Source organism: Macrotis lagotis, chromosome 1 (assembly GCF_037893015.1).
Source record: "Macrotis lagotis isolate mMagLag1 chromosome 1, bilby.v1.9.chrom.fasta, whole genome shotgun sequence".
In the NCBI taxonomy this organism is placed as follows: domain Eukaryota; kingdom Metazoa; phylum Chordata; class Mammalia; order Peramelemorphia; family Peramelidae; genus Macrotis; species Macrotis lagotis.
This window is the reverse complement of record NC_133658.1, coordinates 877,288,152-877,306,752: the sequence shown is the minus strand read 5'-3', so window position 1 is coordinate 877,306,752 and position 18,601 is coordinate 877,288,152. Positions and strand designations below refer to the sequence as shown.

The window sequence follows — 18,601 nt, the reverse complement described above, 5'->3', positions numbered from 1 at the left end:
TTCAAATTTTTCTAATCACAATTGCCTATTTTTTTTTGTAGTCAACCTTATCCTTTGTTTGGATAAGAACTTAGTTCCTTCCTGTGGCTCTTATCTGATTGCTTTCATGGTTTCATGTTCAGTTGTCATGTCACATATCCATTTTGAGTTTATTGTTGTATATGATATAAAAAATTTGGTCTAAAACTAATTTCTGCCAGACTGCTTTCCAGGTTTCCCATCATTTCCTGCTAAATAGAGAGTCCCTTCCCAAGTAATTTATGTTTTAGGATTTATAAATACTGAGTTTTAATTTTTAATGATTTTCTTTTTCCCATTTGTTTCACTGGTCTACTTTTATGTTTTTTAAGTGATATCAAATACTTTTGATGAATACTTCCTTGTTAGTTTAATTTGAGATCCAGAAGTGCTTATCCCTCCTTCATTCTCACTTATTTCCATTGCTTCTCTTGTTATTGTAGTCCTTGGGTACCATTAGTTTTTAACTGAAACACTTTGGGCTTATGAGGTCTAGTGAGAGACTGTCTTTTGTCCCAGGGCCAGCTTAGCTAAAGTTCAAAGAGACTCAGACCAAAGGGTGAGAAATTTGGGGGGGCTCACTGCAACCCTGAAGTCTTCTAAAATTTTGAAAGGTTTATGATGTACATCAGACATTATACAAGGGAGTGCCTCCCATTGATTTGTGAGATCTTTGAATCATTGTGGTATTAGCCATGGCCCTATCCTGCCCACCTTTTCGCTTTTTGCTACTTCTCCACAGCAGGGTTCCCAAGAAGGGTTTTGTGGAGGTGACTGAGCTTACAGATGTCACATACATGAGTAATCTGGTTCGACTGAGGCCAGGCCACATGAATGTCGTCCTTATTCTGTCTAACTCCACCAAGACCAGTCTCCTTCAGAAGTTTGCTTTTGAAGTGTACACATTCACTGGGTAAGCGTTGGGGCACGTGACAAAAGGCAGGGAAAGAGATCTCTGAACTCATGGTGGAACAAGGGTTGGATTTATTGGGCTTTTACTCCTTTTATACCCTTTGACTTGGGAGGCCTGGGTAATTCAAACCACACACAAATGCTAAGCCTGGATTTGACTATAAAAAAAAAATCCCTCTTGGGTATCCCCAAAACCTACAAGTACAATCAGAAATGGAAGAAAGTATATTTGCTTTCATCCTTGACCTTATGTTCTTTTGCTTTAATTGAGACAAGTGATTGAAAAGATTCCAACTTTCTGGGCCCTTCAGAAGAAATTTTACTCTTGGCTTCTTGTGAAATGAGAAGTGAAAGTGGCCCAGAGTCAGATTTTTGGTGGAGGGGACCACCTTGGGGTGGGCCCTCCTGGCCCCTTCTTCAGCCCATCCTCTGTCCCAACCCAGAATGAGAAGGCATTTGTCCACAGGTGAGTCTGTCTAGATTCTACTTCATCTAGCTGCTGTTCTTCCCACAGGAGCAGCTGCCTTCACTTCTCCTTCCTGAGTCTTGATAAGCACCGAGAATGGGTGGAATATCTATTAGAGTTTGCCCAGGATGCTGCTCCCATCCCAAACCAGTATGATAAGCATTTCTTGGAACGTGACTACACTGGCTACGTCCTGGCTTTGAATGGACACAAAAAATACTTCTGCCTCTTCAAGCCCCAGAAAATAGTAGATGATGAGGAAACCTTAGGTTCGTGTAGTGACCTTGACTCTTCTCTCCATTTGGGCGAGACCCGAGGGAAACCTTTCTTTAATTCTGGATCCAAACCCCTCAAAGGCAAATTGAGCAAGTTGTCCTTATGGATGGAACGCCTTTTGGAAGGCTCTTTACAGAGATTCTATATCCCCTCATGGCCTGAACTAGACTGAGAGGATTTTTTTACAAAGAGATTCAGCCCCTCCAGACTTTGTAAGAAGACAAACAGGACTGTCCAAACCATCACAACAGACAGTAGGTGTTAGTTGCTCTTCTAGGTCAGTGGCTAGGCTAGGAGAATCCTCCCTTTGTCTTGCTCTAACCTAGGAGTGAAATATACCACAAGTTGAATTCTCTATACCAAAATGTTTGTTTGGGGTTTTTTTCCTCATTTGGATGCCGCACTATTTAAAACAGACATTCTCTTCCTCTCGTGTCCTCTCCACATATGCTTCGCATACTTTGTCCTGTCTCTTCCATGGAGAGACCTCATGACTCAGAGAGGACTGAAGCTTCTGAAGCTTGTGGGCAGAGGCAGTCACCCCGCTCTCTTCCTCTCTATGCTTCTGCCTCGGCGCCTGCAATAATCCTGGAGCAGGGTTGGAGGTGGGGTGCACCCTGCAAGTAACCAGGTGTGTATTTGGGGGCATCCCCCTTTAACAGACTGTGAGCTGTCTCTTCTGCACTGACGGGCACAAGTGGGGGCCCCTGCATGTGCATTTGTTTCTTTCCAGAGGAAGGGAAGAGCAAAAGTGTCTGTGACTTTGTAGTTCCAAGTTCTTGCTGTCTTGGCCTTAAGTGTGCAGGCAAGCCTCACCTGCTCAGCTCATAGTCTAGGTGAGGGGGGACACTGAGGAAGCCCTGAAACCACTTTGAGCCATTGCAATGTCTATTGTCTTCAGATGCCTTTCTGTCTCAGTCGTAAGGCCCTCTCTCAATTAGGAGCCATAGCCTTTGGTTGTGTTCTCAGAAGTAGGGACAAGCTGCCATGAGCCAGTAGATATGTAGACCCCAAGTCAAGCTCTCCTACCTTCTCGTGAGTCGATCTGAAGGAATCTTTCCAATCCCCAGGGCACGGCTTTAGGACATCAGACATTTCTTTGTATCAAGGAACTTAAAAATTATCAGTGACTTTATTCTTTTGAATTGTTCCCCCCACAGTGCTGTCAAATCCTTTGTCACCAGTGGAGTCCCTCTAGTTGTAGCTTGTCATTTAGACGATGCTTGGTTGCAGCCCCTGGTCTGATTCAATGAGTCATCTCAACTGTTTTCCATATTAACTTACAATCACCCTCAGCAGCTTCAGGGTCAAACTAAAATTGCCAGCTGTTTGAGCTTTCCTGACTCCAGTGCTTGCTTTGGCTCCAGATGGAACAGTGCCAGCTCAAGTTGCTGACCCTCTTTTAAGGACAGAACTGCCAGGAGAGAGGCAAAGGCTGATCTCCTTCGAAAATGTCAACAGAGACAGGACTCATAGGAATCAGATGTGGACTTTTAAAATTATAATTGCTTTAGATTATACCATTTGACTGCAAAATAACCCAGAAGTAGTTAGTTACATTATGAGTGCCTGCAGGGGTAAAGTGGTGAATGATTTAAAAACCAAGGTTCTTCCAATATTATTCACCAAGGTGGGGAAAAGGGCCAAGGTTCCCTCTCCCCTTGATCCTCCAAGAAATGCTTGAGTAGCCTTGGCAGCCCATTTCTTGGGCCCACCTATCACGGAGCTAGATCCTTGAATGTGACAGCTGAGTCAGCATTTAGACCCTCTGGTCAGCAATGCTCAACCTAGTCAGGCCCAGCCTGGTTAGGGTGAGTGGGGCTGTGGAAGGGAATTGACTCATGCTTTTGCCTGGGCTTCCAGTTCGGCCTTGGACTTTTGTTTTTACTTTCTATTTGCATGGGCTTCCTCACCTTAGGTTCTGAAAACCAAAAACCTCTTCCTAAACTTGCTGCTTCTTTTTTTGCACTTTGCCTTGAGTAGACAATGCAAACCAAGTGGCCAGATGTGCTTTCAGCCCCCTCCTACTAACACAAGGCCACTGTGTTTGGACTGGAGCCACTGTTGAGGAAGGTGCTAGTCCTGACCACTCCCCCAGAAGTGCTTTTTGGGGAGAGGGGTTTTTGTCAAAAGAAAAATTTTAAATGAGGGACTTGGTAAATGATCTCTAAGATCCCTCCCAACTCTGACACTGTGGTCTGTTAGAATGGTCCTACCATTCTGTGGTTATGGGTTTGTGCCCCTTTTGTACACTATGGATTTTGCTTTTTTCTTTCCAAACCGAACCCCTCGATAATCTAAGCCTTTCCTCCAAAGATGAATCTCAACTGATATTTTTTTTTGCCCATAGTTGAAGGCACCTGAATAAAAGATGAATTGTTTATTCAAATCAGTTTTCTAATTTAAGGTGAATTTTGAGGTATGACCAGGTTGATGAAGCAACTTAAAAAGTTGGGTTCTTCCTGATTGCTAAGGACTCTTTAGGTAAGTGTGTTCACTGCTGAGCACAGATACACAAAAACATGACAACTGAGCCAAAACAAGTTTGTGCATAACAGTGCTTCATTTCGAAAGAAAAATGCTTATTTCCATTGCCCTCCCAGTCTTCAGAGCCGTGACTTCCACAGAGCAATAATAGCCTGAGCCCAGCTCCCCATCATTAAGTACCATCAAATGCCCTCCCCACCCACCGTTCCCACTCTGGGAGAGGTTACCTAGCAACAGCAGCCTCTGCCTCATCCTCCCCCTACTGCTGTTGTCTGGACCTATCTACTATGGCCTCCTGTGTGCAAGGACTCCTAGTCAAAAAGCAGCAGGCTTAGGTGGGTTGAATTAGGGATGGGAACACACACAGAGATCCTATTTTTATTTTTATTTGTTTATTTTGTTTATTTTATCTTAGAAACTGAAGCAAAGCAGCTTTGCAACAAAGGGAAATGTAGCTGACAGCCAAACCCTGATGTTCTTGCTTGAGAGCAGCCTGACTATGCTAAGAGTCCACAGCATCCCACGGTTGCTGGGCAGGCAGGCTGTCAGTTCAATGCAAGTCTGGAGAGTGGGTGGTCGTACCTGGGAGTGAGGTCTGAAAAGAAGGTGAACATTTTGCACTTTTGATACTCTTAGCAACAAATAACTTATTTAGCAAATTGTCTTTTTTATGTTTGTTTTTTTGTATTGTGAATGGGCATTGATGTTGATTGTTATTTTTGTTTTAAGACTTACAGACTGGAAACTGAAATAAACTATTTTAATGTGTGACGATGGTGGGTCAACTTTTGGATTGTAAACATGGCAGCCTACATCACAATGACTCCTGATAGAGTGGCCATGAATGAGCATGAGGGCAGAATGGAGTGGACGGGACATTGTAGGTGATTGTAGATGTCAGAAGCATCTCCTGTGCTAGCTGGTTTCCTGGGTGGTTCTTCCTCTCCTTGTAAGCCCAACATTTTTCCGGGTGTTAAATTTTAATTTTCTCAGTTATGTTCAAAGGGTTCTGAAGGCCAGGATGCAACTGCAAACTCCCAAACACCTAATGCAAGTAGGTGTTGATACATTGATACATGTTATTTTTACTATATATTTTATCATTCCTTTATTTTAATTGTGCTAATTGCTTTTATTTTATATATTCATTACACATTCATTTTTTGTAAGATTTTGAGATACATATTTTCCTACACTTTCCTTACCTCCCCCCACAATAGTGAGTAGTCTGATATAGGTTATACATGTACAATCATGTTTAACATATTTCCATGTTAGTCCTGTTGTAAAAGAAGAATTAGAACAAAAGAGAAAAACCGTGAGAAAAGAAAAAAACAAATTTTAAAAAGTAAAAATAGTATGCTTTGGTCTGCATTAAGACTCCATAATTTTTTTCTCTGGATGTGGATAGCATTTTCCATCACAGGTCTTTTAGAATTGTCTTGCTCATTGAACTGCTGAGAGGAGCTAAGTCTTTCATAGTTGATCATAACGTAATGTTGCTGTTAATGTGTATCATCCCTTTCAACACTGACATCCTAGGATATTATGGGCAATCAGAATTCCTGTTGGTTTGGTGGTGGGGAAGGGGGAGGAATTTTTATTTTGGGCTTGATTCATTGAATTCATTTGAATTTTTTCTAAATGGTAGGAAGAATTATTGGCCAAGTCCACCCCTTCTGCTTCCTTCCCATTATTTTGCACCTTTGCACAAAAACGATGTTTTAATTTTTTTTTTAATGGTAACTGTGTCCTTGGAAAAGAATTATCTTATATTGATGATAATGTTATTTTTTTCCATTTCTAGAAGTCAGTACCTAAAACACATTTAGAAAATAGAAAATCATTATTTGGCTTGGCAAATACTTGTCCAATGTGCTTAACCTCTGGGTGCTCTGGCTGGGCCACTTGCCTATAGACTCTTCCCAAGGCCTTTCTGCTCTGTGGTCAGTCCATGCTTGTAAGGAGATTTTCCTTTGAGAAGCACCGAGGTCAGGAACAGGTCAAGCTGTTTTCACTTTGGGGAGAATACACAGCATCTCAAAAAGCAGATTGGCTGCCAGGAGAGCTGTGTTTCCTGAAAAGGAAGAAAATCCAAAGAGTTTGTTTTCCACCCAAAGAAGCTCCTGGCACAAAAGCTTCAGAATGAGAATGTGACCACATGCCTGCCTATTCCTCCCTTGGGACTCCGACTACATGACATCCATCTTCCTGAGATTCCAGATTTAATTGTTCTACTCTTTTATTCAGCATTAGGATTTAAAAGCTCAGTTGGAATACCTTTTTTTTTAATCCAGAAAAAGAAATTTCCCAAGGAAAACCTGTCATAAATATATCATCAGCTCTTACAGATAAGCCAGGCCCTAAACTAAAGGCTTTTCTGGTCTAAAATCAGTGACTCAGCATCTATAATGAATATTTGCTGTTGAAGCAGCTGTAAAGCAGGTCACTGCTTCAAGTGTTTGCTTTTCAATGAAACATTAAAGCATAAATATAAAATATTAAAGCAGATTGGCATCTCTGTCACAAAACTGCAGGCCTAGCTCCTTTTTCTTCAACAGACAGGTGAGGAAAAGCTAATAATATTTAACTCTGTCCCTGGGGTTTTGTTACGGTTAATTAGCTTGTGTTGGCAAGATGCAGAATCAAAAGTTTCTTTGCCTCTATTAGAAACATTCCCTCCACCGAATGAGGGGAACTTCATGTATCCCTAGTGATGGACTAAATTAAACACTACTCTGGCCCAGCAGATTACTTAGGACTTTGTCCCCTTTACTCACCAGAAGGATCATACATGGGTGCAACTTCCACAAGGTCACAGCCCACCACATTTAGGCCTTGACATCCACGGATAATCTCCAAGGCCTAAGCAAGGTACATGTCATGTTAGCAAAAGAAAAGGGAATTTAGCCTCTCAGCATGAGAACTCCTACAGTGAACCTCATGCTGTAACGTCTAAGGTCCAATTGACAGCTTCCTAACAGACAACTTTTCTAGAGGTAGAAAAGTCCCAAATGAATCTTGATCCCTGAACTGCCCACCCAGTGTTAGAGATAAAAGAATTTTGAATGGAGAGAATATCCAAGATAATTCAAGGTCTAGCACCAAGGTTCCTCACTGACATGGGAGAGGAAACCACATTCAAAAACCAAGAGACTCCTACAGCATTCAGATGATCACCAGAAGTCCTACTTCCTATCAAATCAGACTACAGGGTGAGGTTCTGGAAAAGGTAAATGAGAGCGATGTCTAACTCTAATAAACATAACATGTACAAGTCATGTCACCATTAACTTGGTTGGCATGGGTCTTCTTCAAAGTCAAAGACATTATTATTATTATTATTATTATTATTATTATGGAGAGAATTCAAGAACAAAAATCCTGGCTCTCAAGGAGCTTGTGTATTATCAGGGTGTAATGGACACACAAAGCAATTTAGAGAGAGACTTAACAACTGGAAATCAGAGCCACTGCTGTGAAGAAGGCTATAGAGTGTTTGGAAAGCAGAGTTGGGGAATGAAAGCATTCCAGACATAGGAATCACCTGCAAAGGCATGGAGGTGGGAAATAACTAAAAACCAGGTTAGAACAGGCTACATGAAGGGAACTGATGAGAAAGACTGGAAAAACAAACAGGAGCCATATTTTGGAGGACTGTAAGTGTAACAGGCTCAGAATTTTGTTATCTTCTGGCAGCAACCCCCTCATTTTATAAAGAAATGGATCCAGAGAAATGGTTATTTGCCCAAGGTTGCCTGTGAGTGGAAATGAAAGAACCAGAATTTGAACCCAGGTCTCCAACCTTTGACTCAAAGTTCAGTGGGTCTGCAGCCATCCACTGAGGCTGAGAATTCAGACACTTCTTTCAGAACCTGCTTACTTGACTTGGTGTGAGACCAGCAATCTCAGGAGTCCCTGTCCCTGGGGCATAGGCTGGATCCAAGGCATCGATATCAAAGCTGATATAGATAGGTTTGTTTCCCATCTGCTGCCTCACTTCCCCCATCAATGGAACTAGTGACTTCAGCCAGCAGTCTTCAGCCAGGACTACACGGAAGCCCTGGAAGGGAGATGGGGTTAAAGATTCTACAGTGCACAATGTCTCAAGCAGGAAAAGGGAGAGAGACTTGGGTTTTTCTCACCCCTTCCTGTTTTATCACTATTCCCTTCCTTCTGTCCCCACTCAAAAACCAGTCACAATTGAACTGAGCACCCCTAAAATATAAAAAGATTATATTGACCAGCTCCTCATCCTCAAAATAGCTCTTTTGATTTGTTCCTCGAGCATTTGTTAAATACCTGCACTGTACTGGTCAAGCTCTGTCCACGTGCTGGGGAAATGCTTCATTTCAGTTATAGTTGGTGAAAATAAAGTCCTTTTTTGTGCCATCTGAGCTAAACTTCTCTATCCACACTAAGAACCCCTCAGTAGCTGGATACATTTAAACAGATTCTAGATGGACCTGTGAACTAAATGGTATAGAAAACTTCCTTTATCAATGCAGATCAGTATATGCTTTACAACTGTTAGAGCATGACCTAGCATGCTGAAAAGTTCAAAAGTTTGACCCTGTTCCCAGCAAGCTTATGGGAGGTGGCATGCACAGAAAGGGCTTCCTGTTTTCCAGGTCAGCTCTTTATCTCCTATCATAGGCAGCTTTTTGATACATATCATTTAGGATGAGAGAGAGCACCCACAGCTAGGGACCAGGAAAGAGGCTTCTTGGAGGAGAGGGCATGTGAGTTCAGCCTGGCAGGATGTGTTTTTATCATTCCAAAGAGACATTAATGAAGCTGCCTTGGCTGGCCTTTAAAAACCTCCCCCAGAATGAAACCATTCTTATCAGGCTACTGTCCTTTCTTGATATGTATAAGAAACGTTCTTCCTGTGTTTGGGGTTCCTACAGACCCACAAGATACTACTTAGCTTGTTCCTGAGGAATAGCTGGCAAAATTTTGAATTCGTTCCATTAATATCCTCCTCACCCCCAAAATGTGGTTATGTCATCCCATAGGCCAGCATCCTTACATATATATATATTTTTTGAACACTTGTCTGAATCCAGCATTCCAGGCTTCATGACTAAAGCAAACCTTGCCTACCACCTTACATAATCTTTAGGGAGAAGAGAAAATGGCCTGAGAGAAGGGGAGGACTCTTTTGTCCAGTCCATTACCTGGTCTCTATTGTATTTGTAGGGATTCACAGTTGTGACAGATCCCCGGATGCCTATCTGCACTACTCGTTTACAGTCTAAAAGTCCTTCTTCTACACAGCGGCGAAAGGGGGTTCCATGGTAGAGCTTCTCTCCCAAGGCTTCGTCAGCTGTATCTGTGTGGGCATCAATGTGTAACAACGCAACAGGACCATGCCTAGGGAGGGACCAGAGGGGAGAGCCATATGTCTTTGAGGCTAACTCAATAATAAATCAACAAGCATTTGCTAGGGGGTGATAGAAAATCTAGATAAGAATCCAATCTCTGCCCTCTTGGAGTTTGTAATCTAGTAGGAGACTATGACATAGATTTGTTGATACTATAAATACATGATAAACACATTTAATATGGCAAATGAAGCATTCTATGGGAGGGCTAAAGTAGAAAAAGATGATTTAGAGAGACTGGATCCAGGTTCTAACTCAACCACGTACTAGCTCTCTGATTCTGAGCAAGTCATTGAAGATCTTTATGCCCCCGTTGCCTGTTCTATAAAATTAGACCAGCTGTAATAGAAATGGGCCACTAAACTGTAAGTTGGTCACATAGTGACTTAATTTTTAAATGGAATGTTATCTGTGTTGTTATATTTTTATTTTGTTAAATATTTCCCAATCAAATTTTATTCCAGTTCTGGTCAAACTTGGGAGTGCCCCAATGTTCTGGATTAGACAGCCTTTAGAGCACTTTCTATCTTTTACTTCTACAAATGACTAACTGGAATGGGTCAAAGAAGACTCCCTGGAGAAGGTGGCATTTTTGAATTGGGCTTAAAATGGTGTATAGGAATTCAAGAGGGAAAGGTAAGGGCAAGCAGAATAACATGAACGAAGAATAACCTAAACACACACACACACACATACATACACACGTGAGATAACTGCCCTTTTCTGTGGCGAGTACATGGAAGGGAATAAACCGTATATCTATGGCTAGAAAGAGAACTCTGGCAGATTGTGAGTAGCCTTCAATGCCAGAGTAGAAGAATCTCAACCTCACTCAGGAGGAAGTGGGGAGTCCTAATCTCAAGATTTTCCCCTGTCCCACACCTAAAGATGCCAAGACTGGTTGGATTTTCTTGACCTAAATTCAACTGGCCTCTTGGTCCCAAATTTTAATCACAAGTGATCAGAACTCGTGATTGGGGGCAGCGGCTAGCTTGGAGAAATGAGTCTGGACATCTTGATTGCCATATTTCTTAGGGCTGTACTATGCGAACTGTTTGAAAACATAGAGGACAAAGTTGGAGGTGCCCAGAGATTGTGACTTACTGAAGAGTCACATAAGCAAAAAGTGGCAGAATCTGGATTTGAATCTGCCCCCCAGTCCATCTTTTCACCACACCAGGCCATGTAGGCATACCATAGGACTACATTTCATCAAATACAGACTGAACACAAACAACCCCCTTCTTCTCTGTTCTCCATCAAGGTCACATTGGAGCATCTTTGCTCAGCTTCTTCTGTGAGAGAACCTGTCTGTTGTCTGGGGACCTTTGGGGTAGAATAGTAGCCCTTGCTTCCAAGCTTGCCTTTATCCAAACCCTCTCAGTTTTGTTTTGTTTTTTGTCATTTAATGCGACCAATTAGGACTCACTTTTACCTAGATATTGAGTATTTCACTGGGGACCAGCTTTTGAAAAATGAAAAAGAAAGTTTAAAATGCTGAGCAAACTGTCCAGGAAGGCACCAGAGGGTTGAATGTTGCTCTGGAGACCCAGAAGATTCCAACTCATTCCTGGAAAATTATGGATGTTCTTGAAGATTTCATTCATTCATCCTAGATGCACAACACCAGCCCAGATGTTTGACTATGAGACCTTCTAATACTCACCCACCCCCTACTAATGACCTGAGTCTATATGGCCTCAAGCAAACAATGCCTGGATTTTAAAAAATTAAATTGTCTTAGATTTACTGAAACTCACTTTTCTGCCAATGCCTGCAGTATGGGGTAAGTGATTGTGTGATCTCCTCCTGTAATGAAAGAAAAAGAAAAATATTACTCAACTTTGGAATTATAGGGAGGAGTGATGGACTGTACCAAATACATAGATGTAGCCAGTTAAAATGTGCCTTATTTGGGACTCCTTTCCATTAAGATGAAAGAACTGAAGCCACAGCTGAAGTAAGAGTTGGTTCCATGATGGGATGGCAAGGACTGAGAAAGGGAAATGGCCTCCATCTGATCACTTTTTTGAAACACATTAGAGAAGCTGAGGCAGCCACCAGATCATGGTCAAGAAAATGTTTAAAGTGGAGTTGATCCAAGCATGGCATTGTGTCTCCATTGCCTCAAGCTATCAGGATGGTTCATCTCTCTACCAATGAAGCTTTATGTGTTAGACAGTTTCATGACCCAAATTGAAGTGAGAAGCTTGAGGATACTTCCTAAGAAGGCGGGGGAAGGTATTGACTCAAAAGATTGCCTAATCTGGAAGCATCACTCCTTCCAATTCCACCTACCCACTCAAGATCACCTCCATGAGATCTTGAAGAGTCTAAGAGCTTTTGTTTCCCCTAATCCAGGAAAAAAATGTTCTTGGACCTTCAGTAAACCATAGCATGTGAGGCAAATGTATTCTATTAAACGTATATGAAAACCAGCAAGGAATTGAGAGGAAGAGGGACTAAGCAATAGACCAGGGTACTTCAGCAGGCATACCAAATCAACATCGGTTCTACAGTATAGAGTATCTGCCTTGTGAAGGCTTCTCATTGGCCCAGATCCATCTGTGTGAAAGAACATGACCAACCTGTGAGTTTCTTTTTTATTTTGACATATTCCCCAAGGGAATGCCCAGGTAGGACAATGAATGAAATTTATTTCTTCCTTCCTTTTTTTCTTTTTCTTTATTTCTCTCTCCATGGTTAAAAGGAGATAACTATTTTTGGATCACTTAGCATAGGACCTTCTTGAATGTAATAGGAGCATAATAAATGCTTTTTTTCCCTTCCACTAGCAGGTCATCCATACTTACACCAGGCAAGCAGGTAGAGTCAACCCTGTAAACAGGAAAATTAACTATTGATACCAACATTTCTCTTGTAGTAAGAACTTGACAACATAATCTTGTTAGATCTTGACAACAATCCTAGGAGTTAGATGCTATTCTTAATGTCCTTTTACAGGGAGGAAACTGAGGCAGACAGAGGTGACTTGGCTTGCTCAAGGTCAGGCAACTAGTCAGGGGTGTCTGAAACTGAATTAGAACTCAGGACTTCCAGTGCTTTATCTTTAGCTGCCTCATAATAGGAAGAAAAACTGGGATTCCCTTACCCAAGGTAAGAGGAATACAGCTCGCTGCTGCTATTTTCTGATAGGCTTCTCGAATTAGCCGGCAGCTGTCAGAAAGGTTGTAGAGGTTCACGTTCACATCACCAATGTCAGCCACCATGAGGGACTGGAAGGGGAGAGCCCCTGTGCTTGCATTAACTGTCCTCAGCATCACAGATTCCTCCCGGATGCGTCGAGGTCCAAACCTGGGCGATGAGGAATATCACAATGAATGACCTGTAAAAGGGGAGGAAGTCTCTGTCTGGCCTTGCAGAAGGCACAGAGCCCTGGAGAGCAATTTGGAAGAGCCCTTTTTCTCCAGACCTTGCTTCTTTGATCATTATAGTAATTTCTATTATTAATTTATAATAATAGTTAGCATGCATTAAGTGCCTAATGTGTGGTGAGCACTATGCTAAGCACTTTATTTGATCCTCATAATAAACTCAAAAGGTAAGGGCTATTATTATCCCTATTTTATAGTTGAAGAAACTGAGGCAAGCAGAGGATAAATGCCCAGGGTCACAGAGCTAGTGTCTGGGATCACATTTGAACTCAGACCCACCTAACTCCAGGTCCAGTAGTCTATCTGTCCACTATGCCACCATGCTGCCCAATGAGCCGTGTGTACAAGACAAAAGAATTTTAAAATGCAATGAAATATTAATTAGAAATAAGAAATTTTTGGAGAAATATACAAGCAACCCTCAAAAGAGATTTTAGGGAGGCTAGATAGTACAAGGCCTAGAGTCAAGAAGGCCCATCTCCCTAAGTCCAAATCAGACCTCAGATACTAGGTGAGTGACCTTGGGCACCCTATTTGCCTCAGTTTCCTCTTCTATAAAATGAACTGGAGAAGGAAATGAGAAACCACTCCAGACTCTGCCAAGAAAACCTTAAATGGGGTCATGATGAATCAAGACACCATAAATGACTGAACAACAACAAAAAAGAGCATCAATTTTTTTTCCTCCAAAAGGACAAGATATAAATAAGTCTAATGCTAGTCATTTTTGATAAAATCTGTCTTGATAAATTCAAAGTGAATCTTGGTATTTAACAGGCTGCATTCTTGGTTCATCTCACTCTTGCTTCCTAGTTACCATCTTCCTTAGCTCATCCCTTTTAAAGAGATTGTGATTTTACATAGACCCAGTTGTAGGATGACTTGACTTCAGTACCTTAACTTCCCAGAATTTGACCTTCCTTCTACCAGTGCAGATCTCAACTCCCATTGATTTAATGGATGGTCTGGTAGATCTTTGTGGTTGTGTGGTTGTTTTGGGGCATGTCCAATTCTTTGTGATCCCATTTGAGATTTTCTTGGCAAAGATAACTGGAGTGGTTTGCCATTTCCTTCTCCAGCTCATTTTATGGATGAATAAACTGAGACAAACAGCTAAATGACTTGCCCACAATCACAGAGATAATAACTGTCTGAGGCTAGATTTGAACTCATATCAGTCTTCCTGACTCCAGGATACTATCTGCTGCCTCTTGATAATTCTAGCCACCAAAATAATCACTTTGCACCCAACCCAGTGATAGGGCTATGTCCATTTATCTGGTCCTCCAAAAACAGGCATCTTGTCAGTTGATCCCAGAGCCCATGTTCCAAGTGGGACCCACTGGCATGGTCTCTGATAACTCTGAGACAACTCTATCCATCATATCTAATTAGCAAGCCCACTCTCCATTAAAGTCCTGATCCAAGTGAAGTTACTGGAGAAAGGGCCAAACTTGAAATCAAATTCAATTCAGACACCAATTTGATAAGTACCTTTGAGCAAGGCACTTAACCCCTGTGTGCCTCAGTTTCCTCATCAGCAAAATGGAAAGACTAATAGAGTTTAACTCCAATGGTATTTGTGAGAATCAAATGAGTTACCAAATGTATAGCATCTTAAAAATTCTAAAATATTTTGTGAATAAGAGATAGCATTTATCTAAGTTTACAAAGCACTGTTCATTCATTTGTTCTTCATAACAACCCTTGGAGTAGGTTCTGTTATTATTCCCATTTTACAGAAGAGGAAACTCAGGCAGGTAGCAGTGAAATGATTTGCCCCAAGTCTTGCAACAGTTCGGTATCAGGGGTCAGATTCAAACCCAGGTCCTTCTGATTCCAGAATCCCTTCCACTGTCCCATGGAATTTAGTCAGCACTGAATAGTTTTTCTTTCATTCATTCATTCATTCATAGCAACCTTGTGAGGAAAGTAGAATTGTGAATTGTTTCTGCCCAGTGGAACAGTGAAGGTCCTTGCCCAAAGTCATATCACTAAGGAAGTTTGAGCTAGAATACAAATCAGACCTCCCAACACCATGTCTGGTAGGCATTGAGTGCTCTGGTCCCTCTCAAAGGAGCTTACCTTGTGCCAGGTCGATTGGAGGTGCCAATATCTAGAGGAACCCCCACAAATGCTGCATCCAGTCCTTTGGGGGAGCTCTGCAAGGGCAATTTCATCATGGTGCAGACACCCACTGACCGGGCTACAGACATGGAGCTGGGAGGTAAGTTAAAGGTGGCATCTGAGGCCCATCTGTGGGGGGTGTCTGACCACTGGAGGTGACTCTTGAGAAGCCTGGGAGCAGAGCCAGTGAGGCTGCCAGAGTAGGCCCACGAGGGCACAGAAAAATTCCTGGTCGAAGGCCTTCGGCAGGCCCCCAACCATCTTAATATTCTGAATCCCAAAGAGCTCCCCAGATGGAGTCCATCCTTCCACCAGTTGGCTTGGAGAAGTTGTCGGATATGGTAGGAAAAGAGTTGTTCCATGCTGCCCTGGGGCTGGAGAAATGTCCTTCGGCTTTCTTCTGAAGCAACCAAGCTGTTTGATAAGTAACTTGTTCTGGATCAAAGGGCAGAGGAACAGAGCCTTTCTACGGGGCAACTTTAGTTCACAGGCAGTAGGGGGGGGCTTTCCTGGTTTCCAAGGCCAACAGAAAGGCTCATTCATTGCCTCCTCCCACTCCAGCCCCAGCTCTTTGGAAACAAAGCTGGGACTGAGAAGGAGCAACATTCTGACAAGTTCTTCTGGCCCTGCCCAGTTTAGAAATAATGACAACTCAAATTCTCCCGCATACTGGTTTAGTCTATAGATGGTTTTACATGGGTCTGTGAACCCATATGAGGGAAAAGGCCCACTTTGATTTAGAATTTTCTTCAGTTATGAGTTGGTTTGGGTTTTGTTTTTGATTTAGCTATTGTTTTTTGAATTATCCTGAGACAGGTTATTTAGAGCTCTAAGTCAAAAGTTAGGAAGACCTGAATTCAAATCCAGCCTCAAACACTTTGTAGCTGTGGGACCCGGCACAAGTCTCTTAATCCTGTTTGCCTCGGGTATCTTTGCCAAGAAAACCCCAAAAGGGCTCGTGAAGAGTCAGACATGAGTGAAATGAGAACAACAAGCAAAGAAAGTGCCAAAGATGTTCAAAAGGAAAGGGAAGGAAAGAGGGTACAAGGATTTATCTAGCACCTACTATGTGATGGACATTGTACTAAGCACTTTACAAATATCTCATTTAATCCTCACAACAACCCTGGGAGGAAGGTGATGTAATTATCCCCATTTTATAGTTGAGAAAATTGAGACAGGAAGAGGTGAAATGAGCTAGAAAATGTCAGAGGTCATTTGAACTCAGGTCTTCTTGACTCTAAGGCCCAGAAGTTTTATTTCTCTGGCTGCCTGTTACTTTAAGATTTTCAAAATGTTTTCTCTCAATAACTGCCCAATGAGGCAAATAGTTCAAGTGTTAAAAATCTCTTTTACAGAAAAGAAAACTGAGACATGATAATGTGACATGTTAATGTTCACACAATTCATAAGCATTTATGAGAGAATTCAAAGACCTGACTCCAGGACTGGCACACTATACACTGCACCAACAATGAGAAAACATACCAAAATGTGCAGTGAGATCAAAGTAGCACTTAGGGGGAAATTTATATCTACAAATGTTTGCATCAATAAAAAAAGAAAACCGATCAATAAACTGGAAATGCAATTTAAAAAAACTAAGAAAAGAACAAATTAAAAAGCCCCAATTAAACACCAAAATAGAAATCCTGAAAAATCAAAGGAGAAATTATCAAAATTGAAAATTAAAAAAAAGCAACTTTGAACTAAAATAAAAGAAAGAATTGATTTTATAGAGGAAAATAAAATAGACAAATCATTGGTTAATTTGATTTTTTAAAAAGAAAAGAAAAGGGGCAGTGGATAGAGCACCAGCCCTGGAGTCAGGAGTACCTGAGTTCAAATCCAGCCTCAGACACTTCATAAGGCTGTGTGGCCTTGGGCAAGCCACTTAACCCCAATGCCTTGCAAAAAAAAAAAGAAGAGAAAAAAACCAAGTTAACTATGTTGAAAATGAAATGGATAAATATTTCACCAATGAAGATGAAATCAAAGCAACTCTTAAGAACTATTTAACCAAATGTGTAAATATGTTAAACATGATTGAATATATAAAACTTTTACCAGATTGTTTGCTGTTATGGGGTAGGGGGAAGGGTGGGTGGTAGAAAAATGTGGAACTCATTAAATGGGTGAATCTTGAAAACAACCTTTGCATGTAATTGGAAAAATAAAATAAAATTTTAAAAAGAGAACTATTTAGCCCAATTATGTGCTAATAAAACTGACATTCTAAGTAAAATGGATAAATATTTACACAAATAAAAATTGTCTGCATTAAAGAAGAGGAAATGGAATACTTGAATAACTCTATCTTAGAAAAAGAAATTGAACAAGACAAATGAACTCCCTAAGTAGAATTCCCCAGGACTACATGGATTTTGTTGTTGTTTTTGCAAGGCAACAGGGTTAAGTGGCTTGCCCAAGGCCACACAACTAGGTAATTATTAAGTATCTGAGGTCAAATGTAAACTCAGGGCCTCCTGACTCCAGGACCGATGCTCTATTCACTGTGCCACCTAGCTGCCCCCCGACTACATGGATTTATAAATGAATTCTATCAAACATTTCAAGAACAATTTCAATAAAATATATACTATGGAGGCAGCTAGGTGGCGCAGTAGATAGAGCACTGACCCTGGAATCAGGAGGACCTGAGTTCAAATCTGCCACAGACACTAAATAATTACCTAGCTGTGTGACCTAGGGTAAGTCACTTAACCCCATGGCCTTTCAAACCCCTAAAAAAAAAAGAATAGATCAAATCAATATAATGAAAATGACAATTCTGCCAAGTTAATTTATTTACTTGGTACCATACCAACTACCCAAGAATCATTTTATAGAGCAAAAAAAAATTCATCTGAAGGAACAAAAGATCAAAAATGTCAAAGAAAGCAATGGAAAAAAAAAGTCCAAAGGAAAGCAACCTCGCATTCCAGATTCAAATTATAATTCAAAGTAGTAATAATCAGAGCAATCAGGTAGTGAATAAAATAAAGAATGAATGGTCAAAGGAGTAGATTAGATACATTATATATAGTAGTAAATAATCTTAGCAATCTAGTATTTGATAAACCCAAAGGTCCAAGCTTTTGGGGTAAGAACTCACTATTTGACAAAATTGCTGGGAAAACAAGAAAGCAATATGGCAGAAACTAGGAATCAATCACCATCTCACTTAATATATCTAGATAAGGTCAAAATTGGTATATGATTTAGATATAAAGATATATAGAAATCATAAGCAAATTAGGGGAACATGAAAAATTTGTCAGATTCATGGATAAGGAAAAAGTTTAGGAGCAAACAAGAGATAGAGGGGATAAGAGGAAGTAAAATGGATCATTTTGATTACATGAAATTTAAAAGTGTTTGCACAAACAAAACCAATGCATCCAAAATTAGAAGAAAAATAGGAAATTAGGAAGGGGAGGGAATTTTACTTAAGTTTCTCTGATACAGCATCATTTCCTCAAATATGTAGAGAATTAAGTCAAATTTCTAAAAGTAAGACTTTTTTCCCAATT

The 18,601-nt window shown here is 41.0% G+C and overlaps 2 protein-coding genes across 5 annotated transcripts in view; one reads left to right on the top strand and one right to left on the bottom strand.

Moving 5' to 3' along the window:
• DNAJC16 (DnaJ heat shock protein family (Hsp40) member C16) overlaps window positions 1-5,832 on the top strand; it is a 33,185-nt gene extending 27,353 nt beyond the window's left edge. Inside the window, exons 14-16 of one of the 4 annotated variants that reach the window (XR_012474580.1) lie at window positions 761-931; window positions 1,445-2,303; window positions 4,575-5,832. Coding sequence is in view for 2 of the 4 variants with exons in the window: in XM_074218372.1 (XP_074074473.1) it covers window positions 761-931; window positions 1,445-1,844 (571 nt within the window). In the remaining 2 variants the exon portion in view is untranslated. Of the gene's footprint in view, window positions 1-760; window positions 932-1,444 lie in introns of all 4 variants that reach the window. The other 3 variants (XR_012474579.1, XM_074218372.1, XM_074218371.1) reach the window with 3 other exon arrangements.
• AGMAT (agmatinase (putative)) lies at window positions 4,538-15,507 on the bottom strand. The gene is made up of 7 exons (XM_074218373.1): window positions 15,027-15,507; window positions 12,659-12,861; window positions 11,307-11,355; window positions 9,340-9,535; window positions 8,043-8,222; window positions 6,940-7,024; window positions 4,538-6,236 (listed from the first exon to the last, which is right to left on the bottom strand). The coding sequence occupies exons 1-7, from the start codon at window positions 15,428-15,430 to the stop codon at window positions 6,163-6,165; spliced, it is 1,191 nt and encodes a 396-aa protein (XP_074074474.1). The 5' UTR covers window positions 15,431-15,507; the 3' UTR covers window positions 4,538-6,162.
• Between the last annotated feature and the right edge of the window lie 3,094 nt (window positions 15,508-18,601).